Genomic DNA, 14,276 nt, shown 5'->3' with positions numbered 1-14,276 from the left:
TTGGCGAAAAGCAATGGCCGGCGCGGGGACGGTATGCGACAGCGAGATGCAGGGTCGTGTGATGGCGGCCGGAAGTGCGGAGATAAAGCTAGCGGAATAGAACTACTGCTTGATGTCCAACAGACGAGGGGTTGAAATGAGTGGAGAGCGCCTAGAGGGCACGCCAGTCAGTGTGCGCATTCACGGCTGTTTTGCGGTTGACAGATCCGTCCCCGCGTACCTCTTGAGTCGTGCTGCGGTCCAGCGGCGGCGCGTGCTACGCTGGCTTGGGCAGCTTGAGACCTAACGTTCCGAGTTTCAGTGCAGCCGGCGAGGGTGACGATGAAGCGAGCGGGCTGAGCAGGGCAGCGGCGGCACGGCGGACGGGCGGGCAACAAAGGAACTGCGAGCGGCGGGCGTCCAGCAGAGTCGCGTGAGAGCTGAGGGCGTAGAGCGTAGAGCGCGGAGAGTAGAGTTTAGGTCGGTACGTCCAGCTTGCCAGCGGAGGTCGAGCTATCCTATCAATGGAAGCGGTTTAGTGGGCTATCATAAACCCTGCATTGGCCCCGTTGGTAGCATACTGCTAGGGATCTGCACAATTCGCTCCCGGCGGTGCCTTTTGCACGGCATCTGCTGGCCAGACCTGCTGCCGCCGCCAGAATGAGTTCAACGCGTGGCAGGCCCGGTTTTTGCAATCTCTACCCGACGCGCCGCCTAGGGGTGCACAAAACACCACGCCTGGGATCGTGTGTGTGCGCTCGCATTCCAGCAAAGCTGCAAAGCTGCCGCGGACTGAGTCTGCGTTGTGTCTGGTCGGCCGTGCGCCGTCGTGCTGCATTCCGTAGTAGAGCTGAGAAGGCTCTCGAGTACATGTCGATTGTTTGTCAAGGTGCAACGCAACTACGGGTCGAAGCATGACAGAAAGGGACCTCACGCATGTCTACACAGTGTTGCAAACAGAGCGTCCGGGTCATTGCCGTGCCTTCCCCTGTGCACGCTCCGTCGACGAGGTCCTGTGCGCTCACGTTGTTATGAAAGTGCAGCAACACCGCGATCACGGCAACTCACGCGATGTGACAACAGCAGCGGGCCTTGCGTTTCAGGCCTGCCAGCCGTGCTCCGAGCAACATGATCTCAGATGTCAGTCGCCTGTAAGATCGTTGCCAAGATGGTGGAGTCAGCTTGGAACCTGATTCGAGACTTCCTCACCCGGCCCGACCGTGCCCGGAAGAGCTTTGGCCTATCCTCAAACAACGCTGTCCTGAGCTATCGCACGCGCGTGCGCCAGTGCGTTATGGGGGCTATATCCTTCATTAGCCCACACCCGCGGACTGCACGTCATCTGTGTCGCAATGGATGACCTTGATGATGAGCTGGATCTGCGCTACCATCGCGGCGTGAAACCGGATGTTTACTACCGTGTACCGACCAGTGAGGTGACGATACCTTCCTGATCTGCAGGTACTCTGGCTAAGATGTTCTTGATATAGTCTCTGGACGGTGCACTCCGAAACGAATTGGAAAGAAACGCGTCGACCTTGATACCCTCAGATATAGTTACCGAGTTTGTTTTCGCGGCCGCCTCCACCGTCACCGTCCCCGTAACCCAACAAGCCAACCTAGATGCCCTCATCGAGCCTCAGGATTACGCGCAGAGCATCCAAGTCGAGTATGCACTGTGTCGAGAATTTAATAGTAAAGACCGACTCAAGATCCAGAGGGCGGTTTCCAAGTAGGTAACGTGGGTTTGGGAGGGAGGGCGTCAATGCTGACGGCACTCAGGTCTATTGTAGCAGCCATCGAAGAGGCAGACGGATTCAAGTATTCTGAGCGTCGCGCCTACAACTCCAAGACTGGCGGTGATGGTGCTCGATTGAACTATGTCTGCCAAGACAGCCTGCAGAACAAAGATCGGAAGGCCAACAAGAAAAAGGAAACTGATGCAGAGGACGGCGATAGCGATGGCGCTACGAACAGGGATACAATACCAACTTACGACTGTGGAGGCGCCATTCGTGTGAAGTTCTCGATCAAGCGCGGAGCCATCAATGTCGTATACAAGCACAATCCTATTCACAGGGATGTTGATAGTCGGCGAAGCTGCGATGAGTATGACGACACTCGACTCCCGCATATTTTACACAGTACCACTGACTTCTCACAGTGTTTCTGCTGTCCCACAAGCGAACGGTGGCGCCACACCCAAGGCCGCAAAGGCCCCTAACGGATCTGTCAAGAAGAGGAAACGCAGCAAGAAAGATCCCGACGTTGGAATCAATGACGAGCTCCACGACCCTGATCTCGACATGTCGACCTCGCCTGACGCATCCAAATCTTCAGCGAAAAAGAAGCGCAAGAGCAAGGACACTGCAACTTTTGCTGCGGGCTCTTCGAAACCGTCCGCCAAAAAGGGCAAGACCACAAAAGCAGCCACTGCTGCAAAGAAAGAAGAGTGCAGCAAGAGAGCCGTCACCGCCACTAAGTCTTGCTAAAAACAAAGCATGCATTCGGTGCCGTGAGGAAAAGATCAAGTGCGACGAAGCAAAGCCTGTGTGCAATCAATGCAAGAGAGGTTTGTGGACTTGCCAGTACGAGGTCGCGGGTACTAAGCAACGCTCGAAGAATGGCTGCGTCAGCTGCAAGCAGCGCAGACGCAAGTGTACGGAAGAGAAGCCGTATTGTGCGTATTGTCTGAAAAAGAACGACAATTGCGAGTACGCCGACTATTCTTGACATGGTTTCATTGCCACAGTCCATCAAGACGACATCCCACCATTGACCGCGGCACAATGCGAGAGGCAACGACTGAGCGTACCACACAGTGAAGGGTTGTCAATCGTGGTGCCCCGCCGAGTCGCCGAGCAGCAATTAGTCCACGGTCAGCCGCCTCTTATGACGGACAGTCCACATTCTCGTCCGCAGCGCAGGAGAGCTTCTAACATGAAGCAGAACTATCCAGTCATCTCGACTCGCGTAAGGGCACGCCAGAGTCACCATTCGTGACATAGAAGCATACGTGTACACAACAACGACTATACATTGCATCACGGCATTGAACTTCTCCGGCACAGTCCGATGAAGTTAAGATGGCCAACACGCCCGATAGCTGTCGAGGATACATGTACGACTGTGTTCGAACAAAGGATGTACACCTAGTTTACGCAGCGACAAATAGAGATAGCAGATTATTTTCCATTGCTGGATATCCACCACCAGATGTGCACTTGGCAATAACATGGCTAATTCTCTAAACGAGTGTCAAAGCGCGTATGCCTCACCTGCTCCGTGTCCATGAAGTACCCTCACGATAGCCGATATCGGACGGGCAGCTTATCGTAGGGCGTCGGCGTGCAGACGCGACCCACTGCAGAATTCTACTGCTTTTGCCGCACGCCTTGCTGCTGACAGCGGTTCTCGCTGGCGCTCTTCGCATCTTCTGCGCAATTACCTGTCGTGGCTACTGTAGCCCTGTTACGGCGTGCCGCCATGTGCACGTGACGGCAGATCTAAGATAAGAGCTGTTCTTATGAGCAAAAAATTGTGCATCACAACCGAAAACTGTCAATCTAACGCCGAATTGCACCGAGCAAAGCTTTGATGCTGCATGGGGCTCGCAGGGCTCTGAATGGTTCAGAGTCCTGCAGTGGGTCAACCAGGGAGTCCTCGAGCTTCCCCGGACGCGTTTGGATTTGGTGATGTGCTTGGAATTGCCCAATCGTCGAGCGTGTCATTGCGAGATTTTGTCACCAGCGTCATTGGTGCACCCTCAACTGGCTAGCGTGCAAAGAGGGGGTTCCACCGCCGGCCTCTTCGCGATAACCTTTCAAGACTCACACAAAACCCATCACCGCCTCTTGCAAACTGATCCCATCACTCACACATCTACCAAGGGTTCTTCCAGCCCGTCTTGTTTTGACCTCGCCGGCTCACCCTCCGTTGCGCTTATGCGTGCTGTTCAAACAACCTTTACTTCCCAGGTACGTAACAATTCGCCCTACCTTGCCATGGTTCCTTATCTGTCAATGCACACCGTCAATTCACCGGCCTAACCTCTCGGCGGCTGCGATGCGCACTGAATTATCGCTTCCGACTGTCCTCACACCTTAAAATCTTGCTGACTGACCTCTACAGGACTACATCTCAGGTATGCTGCTGCCCGATATTCGGCGCGTTATGAGCGTCACACTGACACTGCTGCCAGACCACCTGTGGAAGGCCTCAGTAAACTGAAAGCCTGCCAATCGACCAATTAAACATCTACCACTACCGACCAACCCATCTCACGTCAATATGCTGTCGCAAATCATTAAGCCTTCCGCCATGCGGTCTGTCAATGTCCTGGGACAAGTAACAAAGAACCGCGTCCAGACGCGTGCTCTGGCCACCGTTCAGTCCAACACGGAACGCCGAATTCCCTCTCCTCCCCGAAAGCCCACAGAGATCTCTACTGAGCGGGCTACCTTCACAATCAAGGTAAGTTCGGCGTAGCAATCAACAAGGAGGATGATGCTCACCACCCCACAGAACGGCCCCATCTTCTCCGGAAAATCTTTCGGTGCAAAGGCCAACATCTCCGGTGAAGCCGTCTTCACCACTTCCCTTGTTGGATACCCTGAGTCCATGACGGACCCCTCCTACCGCGGACAGATTCTCGTCTTCACCCAGCCCTTGATTGGCAACTACGGTGTACCTTCAGCTGCTCGCGATGAGCACGGTCTGCTCCGTTACTTCGAGTCTCCTTACATCCAGGCCTCTGGTATTGTTGTTCAGGACTACGCCCTGAAGCACAGCCACTGGACCGCTGTCGAGTCGCTTGCCCAGTGGTGCGCTCGCGAGGGCGTCCCCGCCATTTCTGGCGTCGATACTCGCGAGGTCGTCACATACCTCCGTGAGCAGGGTTCCTCCCTTGCTCGCATCAGCATTGGCGAGGAGTACGATGCCGACGAGGATGAGGCTTTCATCGACCCCGAGGCCATCAACCTCGTCCGTCGTGTCTCTACCAAGGCGCCCTTCCACGTGAGCTCGTCCCTCGGCGACATGCACGTTGCCCTGATCGACTGCGGTGTCAAGGAGAACATCCTTCGCAGCCTCGTCTCCCGTGGAGCCAGCGTCACCTGCTTCCCATTCGACTACCCGATCCACAAGGTCGCTCACCACTTTGACGGCGTCTTCATCTCCAACGGCCCCGGCGACCCAACGCACTGCACACAGACCGTGTACAACCTTCGCAAGCTGTTCGAGACCTCCCAGGTCCCCGTCATGGGAATCTGCATGGGCCACCAGCTGATCGCGCTCGCGGCGGGCGCCAAGACGATCAAGCTCAAGTACGGCAACCGCGCGCACAACATCCCCGCGCTCGACCTGAGTACGGGCAAGTGCCACATCACGTCGCAGAACCACGGATACGCCGTGGACCCAACGACGCTGAGCAGCGAGTGGCGCGAGTACTTCACGAACCTCAACGACCAGTCGAACGAAGGGCTGATCCACAACTCGCGGCCCATCTTCAGCGCGCAGTTCCACCCGGAGGCCAAGGGCGGCCCGCTCGACTCGGCGTACCTGTTTGACAAGTACGTCGAGAATGTGCAGCGGTACAAGGAGCAGCAGTCGCAGCTGTCCAACAAGGACAACAAGCCCAGCGCGGTGCTTGTTGATTTGCTCAGCAAGGAGCGCGTGGGTGTGCACCCGGACCAGCCCGACTTGGACATGTCGTCCAACAGCCCGTCGGTGGTGGTTGGCGGGGCGGTGCCATCGTACCAGCCCATTTCGACCGCTGCGTGAGCGTGCGTGAGTACTGGTTTTGGTCGTCTGGAGTAGTTGGGAATGTCTTGGGGGGAATATATCTATTGTTTATTTCTATTTGAATTTCAAAGAGGAACTTGTTCATAAATCCGTCTACACACCCACCTACACGGTGAAGCACCATGAAATCTTCCACAGCCCACCTACACACACTACACACACCGCTCACCCCCCCTCACTCGGTTCCCCGACCCCAGCCGTAGAGACCTTCCTCTCCATCTCCTTCTTCCTAGCGCCAGCCTTGAGCTTCTCCCACTGCTCCCTGTAGCGCGCAATGAGCAGGCCATCCTTCTCCGTGCGGCGGGCGAGCTGGGCGTTGGTCGCGCTGAGATGCGCAATCTGAGCCTCGAGCGCGGCGATGCGGTGCGGTGCCGCGTCAGCACCAGCACCAGCACCAGCACCAGCACCAGCACCAGCACCAGCGTCTGCATCTGCAGGTGTGTCCGGAATCGCAGTGTCTGTGGGTGCGCGCGACGGTGGCGGGGGACGGGCGCGGAAGGACTGAGCGAGGGCAAACTGGTTCTGCGAGTTGGTCTCCCACATCTGTATGCGATTCGCCTGTTTATCGACGAGGGCCTTTAGTGTTTCATTCTCGAGCGCGAGTTCCTCGAGCGTCTGGAGGCCCGCGCCGCGACCGGCGGGGATGCTGCGCTGCGGCGTCACCTGCCCTGCGGAGCTGCGGGAGCGTGGACGCCGCGTCGTGGGCGAGGGGGGGCCGACGCTTTCCTGGGCGTCGACAAACTCGTCGTGGCTGCCTCTGAGAGAGCCCGAGCCTTCGTCGATGGGGGCGAGGTGGTGCGCATGTGTGCCGGGCCCCTGCAGCATGCTGGCGTACGTGACGGTGCCGCCAGACGTGGGGACGAGGTAGAAGGACTCGTTTGGGTTGAGGGGCGTGCCGCCATCGCTGCGCAGCGCGCGGAGAGCCGGCTTGCTGATGAGGGCGGCTAGGTCGGGCACGGAGGACTTGACGGTCCGCGAGGCTTCTGGGGACGAGGGTCGCGACTTGGCTCGCGAAGCCTTGTCCGTCTTGGCCGGCTCGGGAGCCGGCGTGGACGGTGTGGGGTTGAGCGGCAGCGAGGTGAATGCCAGCGGAGCTGATATGGCGGATATGACGCCTCCAAACGCAGAGTAGAAGCGGCGGAAGTTGTCTTCGGGCGGAGACGAGGGCGGAGGAGACGAGGGCGGAGGAGACGGGGACCGAGGAGACGAGGACAGAGGAGACGAGGACAGCGGGGCCGCGCTTGGCTTGGCGAGCTCTCGTGATGTGCTCAGATGGGCTTTCCGGGCCTGCCTCTCCAGCAGGTCTCTGACGGGTGTAGCCTGGCCATCTCGTGCGGCGTTTGCGCCGGACGCTGTCGCTGCGGTGCTGCTTGTGGTGCGCCGTGCGCTCGGGATGCCGCGCTTCTCAGCAAGGTTAGTGGCTATGGAGGAGGGGGGCAGTCGGCGGTGGGTCCGGGGAGCCGACGCGGACGGCGAGCTGGTTCGAACGGCGGCCGTCTTGGCGGATGCGGTTGCGGTGGTGCTGTCGGAGAGCTTGCTTGCGCTGCTGCTGCTGCTGCTGCTGCTGCTCTTCTTGTCCGTCTTGCGCGGCGTCTCCTTGATCAGGCCGGCCAGCTTGCGGTGGTGGTCCTCGAGCAGGCCGAGGATGCGCAGGGCCTGGGAACCGGTTAGGACTCGCCCATGCATAGCGACGGGTCGACTCGTACCTCCTCGTTGTGCGTGTCTTGGGCGGCGTCGTGGAAGAAGGCGGCCGCGCGGTCGTGCTCGTCCCCCGCGGTCGCGATGCTGCTGCTCAGCGTCGCCGTCTGGGCGTTGCGCACGTGCTCGTGGGCTTTGGTGAGTTGCGCCGACTCCATGGTGTGGTCAGCAAGTCGGTTTGTTGGTGGAGTCTGGTCGTCGCATGCTGGCAGTCGCAGTCGCAGTCGCAGTCGTAGTCGTAGTTGTGGTCGCAGTCGCAGTCGCAGTCGCAGTCGTAGTCGCAGTCGTAGTGGCGGTGGCAGTCACAGTCACAGTGGCAGTCAGTCACAGCCACAGCCACAGTCACAGTCACGAGAAGCGCAAGACGGGCTGCCTCCGCGGCGAACGGCGCAGGGGTGTGCGGGCGGTCACACGGCACCGGCAGCGACGGCCGTGCAAGTGCAGCGGCGCACTATGACGAGACGAGCGCGTCGAGGCGGGTTTCAGCCATGGCGCGATACTCCGCGCTGACTGCGACTGCAGCTGGAATGGAGGCCCGCTCGTGCTACGCCGTGCAGCATCCGTCCGTCCTGTCCAGCCCGACGTCGCCATAGCACGCTCGCTGTCCATTGTCCGCCCGCGGCCACAACCACCCACGCAATCGACCGCATCCCCGCCAACGCGAGAGACGGCCAAGGCACCCGCCCCGCACTCCAGCCTCGCGCGCACAAACGACAGACGGCGCGAACGACAGACGGCGCGAACGAGACACGGCGCGAACAAGACACGGCGCGAACAAGACACGGCGCGAACAAGACACGGCACGAACAAGACACACAGCGCCCAGCATGGCGACTGTCGGGCGCAGGAGGAGCGTCGCCTCGTCACTGGGACGCTCGAGCCGCGACCCGTTGCTGGCTGCACCGCCGGACAAGACGCTGTCCACGCGCGCCAGCTCCTCTGCACTGTCCGTGGGCAGCGATGCGCCGGGCGACGCGTACGACGGCGCCCTCGACCGCCTGAGGAGCCGCAACTCGGACGACGGCCGCAGCGACAGCTCCTCCAACAGGCGCACCCACAAGCGCCGCCTGTCTGGCCTGTTCCGGCGCAGAGACGCCAGAGACAGCAGAGACGACCTGTCGCAGATGGACCCGCCCGAGACGCCCGCGCTGCCCGCCGACCTCACGCGGCCCAGCTCAGGGTCGCGCAACCTCAGCGACGACTCGCTCGGCCTGCACAGGAGTGTCGCCAGCAGCCTGCTGACCGACGACTCGGACCCGGACACTGCGTAAGTCCCCTGCGTGCTTTGCCAAAGCCCGAAATGAGCCCTGTGTGCCCTGCCCGCGTGTCGGAGCGAGAAGAGCGCGGCGCGGCCCTCGAGCTGCACAACCCCCGAGCATGGACGCCTGGGCGAACACGACCACCAGTTCTGGCCTCCGCCCGCCCCACCGCACCCATCCACCACCGCGCCCTCCACCTCTGCACATCGTATTGCTTCCCGCCGTGCGCTGCATTTTGGGTTCTTTTTTTTTTCTTTACATGCCTCGTCGTTTGTGATGGCCGTCCATGTTATTTCTTCTTGTTAATTGCTTTTGCACCGCATCCGCTTAGACCACCCCTTCTGTTTCTGACTAACCGGCCCGTCAGCTCGCCAGCGCGCCGCCCGGGCATATCACCGCACAACTCCCACGCTGGGTTGTTGACGCTGTCCTCGCCCCTGATCGCCTCCGAGACGATTGACTCGCTCGACTCGGCCACCACCACCACCTGCACCACCACCACCACCTGCACCACCACCACCACCGATGCCACGCTCGTCGACTCGCTGACGTCGACCGAACACGGCCCCCCACGCACCGCCAGCACCCTCGACCTCACGCCCAACAAGCGTGGAGTCTCGCCGGTCGGCAAGCTGAAGGAAGCCTTTGCCCCCTCCCGACGGGCCACCTCGCCGAAGCCGGGCACCGCCGCAGACGGCGCCAAGCCAGGCGCAAGCGCTGGGGGGATTGGGGCGCTCTTTGGAGGAAAGAGGCGGGAGCAGCGCGTTCTGGATGGCCCCATTGTGGCCTCGCCGCCACAGATCCACACGGGCTCCGAGACGCGGTCGACGGCGTCTCTGCGCTCGCTAGGTCCTACGCGGATCATCACCCAGATACCAGCGACTCCGCCAGACACGGCCGACGCCCCCACGACCTTTGTTACGCCGCCCACCCCCGTAGACGGGTCCGCGCCGTCGCCCACCGAGTCGACGCACGCAAAGACGCCCACCCAGCACAGTCCCTCGCGGTCGAACCCCAACGTAGTCGTCTCTCCTTCGGGGAACATGATATCGCACAGACGCGTGCGCTCCGCCTCAAACGCGCCCAGCAAGCTCTCCAACTACATCTCAGCGCCGCTCACGCCCCACCCCGAGGAAGCAAAGACGCCTGGCGGGACCGCCGTGCTCAACTCGCCCAGCACTGGATTCTTCTCGTCGGTGTTTTCCGCCGCGCAAAACGCCGCCAATCAGTTCAGCAACACCATTGCGCAGAACTCGGCGCCGAAGAACAGGCCAGACAGGCCGCAGCAGAAGGAAGCAGACGACGCCGGAGACGGAGGCGAAGAGGTCATTGGGCCCGCAAACGCCGAAGCGCGAGCAGAGGGCTCAGAGAAGCCTCGCCCTGCCATTGAGACGCTTGGGTCCGGAAACCTCAGTCTGGCGCACCTGGGCATATCGGAAAGCAGCGAAGCCAGCCCCATGTCTTTGGCGACAAACGTCACCGTCAAGGCCGACGAAGCCTCTGCCAAGGTGGAAGATGCCGCGGCCGCAGAGGCCGTGTCGGCAGCCTACGCCGCCAAGCCACCGTCGGTCGGCAGTGAACGCCCACGCTCGCTCACCGTCGACTCTGGCGGACCAGGTGCAGCCTCGCCCAAGAGGGAAGCCGACCTTGCAGATTCGCCGGCTGCGGGCTCACTGCAGAGACAGGGAAGCGTCCGCAGCCGCATCAGCGGTGGCAGACGGAGGCGGCACAGGGGTAGCTCGGCTGCGACTGGCAACACTACCGCCACGGCTCCGATTGGAGCCAGTACCTCTACACTGGCTCCCGCTGCGCCGTTGCAAGGCCATCGACTGAACGGCACTGGCTTTGCCGTGGCACCGCCGAAGCGCAACAAGGACTTCCACGCCCTCTTCAAGAGTGTCCCCGAGGACGACTACCTGATTGAGGACTACAGCGCGGCACTGCAAAAAGAGATTCTGCTCCACGGCCGACTGTACGTCTCCGAGGGCCATCTCTGCTTCTCCAGCAACATTCTGGGCTGGGTCACCAACCTTGTCATCAGCTTTGACGAAGTCGTGTCTGTCGAGAAGAAGTCGACGGCTGTTCTGTTTCCCAACGCCATTGTCATCCAAACGCTCCACGCTCGCAATGTCTTTGCATCCTTTCTGGCGCGAGACTCGACCTATGATCTCATCATTGGCATATGGAAGATTTCGCATCCCAACCTCAAGTCCTCCTTGAACGGCGTGACGCTCGACGGGTCCGCTGGCACCGGCGACAAGACCGAAAAGGCCGAGTCCATTGGCAGCGACGATGCGACCAGCGAGTCTGACGACGACGTCTACGACGAGGACGCAGAAGACGACGATGGGTTCGGTAGCTTCACCGAGGCTGGCGAGGGCAGTGTGACCGGCAGCGACCTTGGCTCGGCAGCTGGCGAGCCAGCCACTCGCAAAATCAGCGCTGCCGTCGCACAAGCCGTGGGCAGCGGCGGGCAGACGACCGAGGCGGCAAAGGCGGCAACGAATGGCGCTGCAGCCGCGACGAACGACTTTCCTGGCTCCGCGACGCACGGGCCGTCGGATTGCGCTGACGCCGATAAGCACTATGACAAGCTCCTGATCGACACGACAATCCCAGCGCCTTTGGGCAAGGTCTACAGCTTGATGTTCGGCCCCGCTGCTGATGCGTTTATGCGAAAGTGGTTGATTGAGGACCAAAAGTCGCTCGACTTGCAGATGGAGCATGACAAGGATGGCTTGGGCGAGAAGAAGACGACGTTTAGCTACGCCTACACCAAGCCGCTCTCTGCGCCAGTCGGGCCCCGGCAGACACGGTGCAACATCGAGATGACGCTTGAGCAGTACGATCTCGAGAGAGCGGTGAGCGTCAACTGCAGCACGCAAACTCCAGACGTACCGAGCGGCAATATTTTTCTCACAAAGACACGATACTGCCTGATGTGGGGGCCCGGCAACAGCACGCGACTGGTCATGACCTTTACCGTCGAATGGAGCGGCAAGAGCTGGCTGAGGGGTACGCATGTCCGACTGCACAATCTGGACCTGACTGCTAACGTGGACAGGACCCATTGAGAAGGGCGCCAACGATGGTCAAATGTCGTATGCCACCTCGCTCACCGCCGCGTTGCGCACTGCCGTGGCTGCGAAAATCAACGCGGGTCCCAAGACACCAGGCCGCAATGGAAAGTCTAAGAAGCGATCCAGGACCGCAGCACTGGAGGAGGCACCCGCCATCGCCGCACCCGCCGCGCCACAGCCCAAGCAGAGCAACTGGGGCCTTTTGGAACCGATACGCCTGCTAGTGCCCTTCTCCGACACCATCGAGTCGCTGTGCACCCCGCAGATGATCATCACCGTGCTCGGTGCACTGCTGATCTATTCGTGGTTCTTCCGCAGCGCTGCAACAGGAGCGACGGGCCCGAATCACTGGAACACGCACCAGCGACAAGTCGCGCACGACGAGATCTGGCGCCACGAAGAGAGCGAGCTGTGGAAGTGGCTCGAGCAGCGCGTCGCAATCGACCGCGTGCAGCACGAAGCGCTCGGCAAGTCCACACCCGACGCCCACCAACGCGTCGAGCCCAAGACCATCAAGGAGCGGGAGATGGACGAGGCGATCCGCATCACCGAGCAGAAACTCGCCGAGCTGAAGAAGTCGGTCGAGAAGGAGCGGCAGCGGAGTCAAACCAAGGGCCCAAAAGAATAGGCCGCGTAAAAGCGCGGTGCAGTGCGTCGCCGCACGGTCGACGAGTGTTGTACATTACGCATCGCGAGGGCGTTTTTCTTCTTCTCTGCTTTCGTTTCGTTTCTCGTTTTTTTTTTCTTTCTTCCTATCGTCTCGGTTTCGTTATTGCATCACAGCGCCCATCGGCACGCGCGTGTTGCCCGCTTTCGCGGCTTTTCTTAGCGTTGGTAGGCTACTTCACTTTACATGGAAATGTACATGTTCAAAGTACACACCATCATCTCGTGCATCTGCGTTTCTGACTGTGCGCTTTTTCTCCACTTTGCTGACTGCGCAGCTTTCTCTCCAACTTCGCTGCTTCGCTGCTACGTCGATTTCGACGGACGGCGGCTGGGAGACTTTGTGTGGTAGCAGCCGAGGAGCGGTTCTAACTGTCATCCCACAGGTCTCTGGCGGGAGACCAGGAGTCGGCTGTTCAAAGAGTTGGTATCGCGTCAAGAGTACGTCGACAACGGTGGTTGACAGGGGGTTGACACACCTACCGTACTTATCCGCTTCCCAAGCTGCACGGAGGGTATCCACATCCAGCCTGCATACACCCTACTCGGCAGGATAGTACATCCGAACCCACTCCGCATCCCCCCTCGACGGCCCCAGTAGCTCCTCCCCCCTAATCCGCTCCAGCACCTTGACCCCCCTAATCCGCTCCAGCACCTTGACCCCCCCCAAGCGTATACTCGGGCGGCGCATACTTTAGCAGCGTGCACTTCATCTTATCCCCCTCGCACCCCTCGCCCGCAAACGTGTCTGACGGGTACATCATGATACTCCCCACATCCAACAAGACAGAGTCGTCGTGTACCCGCCCCAGGTCGTTTTCGATCAAGTTGGAGCCCACGAAGGCGTGGGCGTGGGCGAAGACAAAGTCTGTGCATAGGCGTAGGTGTGCTTCTGAGGCGCTGAGCGAGGTGCTGGACAGTGCGGAGGCGAGTGCGGTGCTGTATCCGATGACGTTTTGGCACGTGTAGAGGAGGAACTCGTCGCCTGGGGAGTGAGTGTAGGTTTTTCAATGGACGAGGGGGCTTGCGGTCGTTGCGGATGAATTCGTGGGACATGCCGAAGACTACACAGCCGATGGTTACTTTGGTCCTTGACAGGCGCTATCTGCGTAGGTGTGGCGCTAACCGTGACCGAGCTGTCTGGGTCAGTAAAAGCCGGATTCAATTCTGTGTGTGCGCGATGAATCGACGTGCCTCGTGTGCGACTTCTTCCACAACTGCATGCTTCTGTAACTGCATCCAATGGAACCCCACCGCGTACCTGGCCCCAAGACGATACCCCTGCGTCGCCAGCGATCCCTGGCCTAGATTCTCGCTGATCCGAAGCGTGTCCTTTTCCACCCTGGGATTCCACACCGCAGCGCCATCAACCAGACCCGGTAGGAAGCAGTACTCCGGCTGCCGCAGCGCGGGCTCGGGGTTTCCATCGTCCGCCTCGCTCCACGCCAGACTGTGCCCTGTCGCTGCACCGGCGGGGTAGCCGAGCGCTTCCGCCCACAGCGTAAAGGCGGCTTGCACGCGGCATTTGAAGAGGGAGCGCGTGTACGCGTCGCCGTAGCAGTATCGGACTGCGCGCAGTCTGCGCCCGTTTCGCGTGATCAGCCGCCAGGGTATCGCGAGCTTGGCTTGGAGTGCGCTTGCACTTTGCGTCTGGAGATGCGCCGCTGACGAGACGTTGTGCGCCATGATTGTGTCGGGTGGTGTGCTGCAGTGGAACGCGGTGGTGGCGAGCGGTAGTATGGCGATGAGGCCGTGGAAGAACAGGTGTAGCCGCATGCTGAGAAGAGAAGGG

At 60.3% G+C, this 14,276-nt stretch overlaps 5 protein-coding genes across 5 annotated transcripts; 4 read left to right on the top strand and 1 right to left on the bottom strand.

The window, feature by feature from the left end:
• Positions 1-1,331: 1,331 nt before the first annotated feature.
• M421DRAFT_101765 (uncharacterized protein) lies at positions 1,332-2,712 on the top strand (the record flags this gene model as incomplete). The annotated part of the gene is made up of 5 exons (XM_033586680.1): positions 1,332-1,415; positions 1,470-1,711; positions 1,762-2,069; positions 2,125-2,377; positions 2,424-2,712. 5 exons carry the CDS (start codon positions 1,332-1,334, stop codon positions 2,710-2,712), a joined length of 1,176 nt encoding a protein of 391 aa, XP_033447599.1.
• A 1,587-nt stretch (positions 2,713-4,299) lies between these two features.
• Positions 4,300-5,760, top strand: M421DRAFT_6134 (carbamoyl-phosphate synthase arginine-specific small chain; the record flags this gene model as incomplete). The annotated part of the gene is made up of 2 exons (XM_033595876.1): positions 4,300-4,452; positions 4,504-5,760. 2 exons carry the CDS (start codon positions 4,300-4,302, stop codon positions 5,758-5,760), a joined length of 1,410 nt encoding a protein of 469 aa, XP_033447598.1.
• Positions 5,761-5,853: 93 nt separating this feature from the next.
• Positions 5,854-7,830, bottom strand: M421DRAFT_177434 (uncharacterized protein). The gene is made up of 2 exons (XM_033587854.1): positions 7,488-7,830; positions 5,854-7,437 (listed from the first exon to the last, which is right to left on the bottom strand). Exons 1-2 carry the CDS (start codon positions 7,635-7,637, stop codon positions 5,947-5,949), a joined length of 1,641 nt encoding a protein of 546 aa, XP_033447597.1. The 5' UTR covers positions 7,638-7,830; the 3' UTR covers positions 5,854-5,946.
• A 137-nt stretch (positions 7,831-7,967) lies between these two features.
• M421DRAFT_101762 (uncharacterized protein) lies at positions 7,968-12,446 on the top strand (the record flags this gene model as incomplete). Its single annotated transcript, XM_033586679.1, has 4 exons — positions 7,968-8,041; positions 8,438-8,746; positions 9,106-11,753; positions 11,803-12,446. 4 exons carry the CDS (start codon positions 7,968-7,970, stop codon positions 12,444-12,446), a joined length of 3,675 nt encoding a protein of 1,224 aa, XP_033447596.1.
• Positions 12,447-13,193: 747 nt separating this feature from the next.
• M421DRAFT_177392 (uncharacterized protein) lies at positions 13,194-14,023 on the top strand. Its single transcript, XM_033587853.1, has one exon. It carries the CDS (start codon positions 13,524-13,526, stop codon positions 13,962-13,964), a length of 441 nt encoding a protein of 146 aa, XP_033447595.1. The 5' UTR covers positions 13,194-13,523; the 3' UTR covers positions 13,965-14,023.
• The last annotated feature ends 253 nt before the right edge of the window (positions 14,024-14,276 follow it).

Source organism: Didymella exigua (assembly GCF_010094145.1).
Source record: "Didymella exigua CBS 183.55 unplaced genomic scaffold M421scaffold_17, whole genome shotgun sequence".
NCBI classification, from domain to species: Eukaryota; Fungi; Ascomycota; class Dothideomycetes; order Pleosporales; family Didymellaceae; genus Didymella; species Didymella exigua.
Note: the sequence above shows the minus strand (reverse complement) of the source record. Positions and strands in the feature narration are given on the sequence as shown.

Excerpts from the sequence above, each read along its gene's own strand:
- M421DRAFT_177434 (XM_033587854.1), bottom strand. The coding sequence starts at position 7,637 with ATGGAGTCGGCGCAACTCACCAAAGCCCACGAGCACGTGCGCAACGCC. Across the intron at positions 7,438-7,487 it reads AAGACACGCACAACGAGGAG|GCCCTGCGCATCCTCGGCCT; the intron begins GTACGAGTCGAC and ends ACCGGTTCCCAG.
- M421DRAFT_177392 (XM_033587853.1), top strand. The coding sequence starts at position 13,524 with ATGAATTCGTGGGACATGCCGAAGACTACACAGCCGATGGTTACTTTG.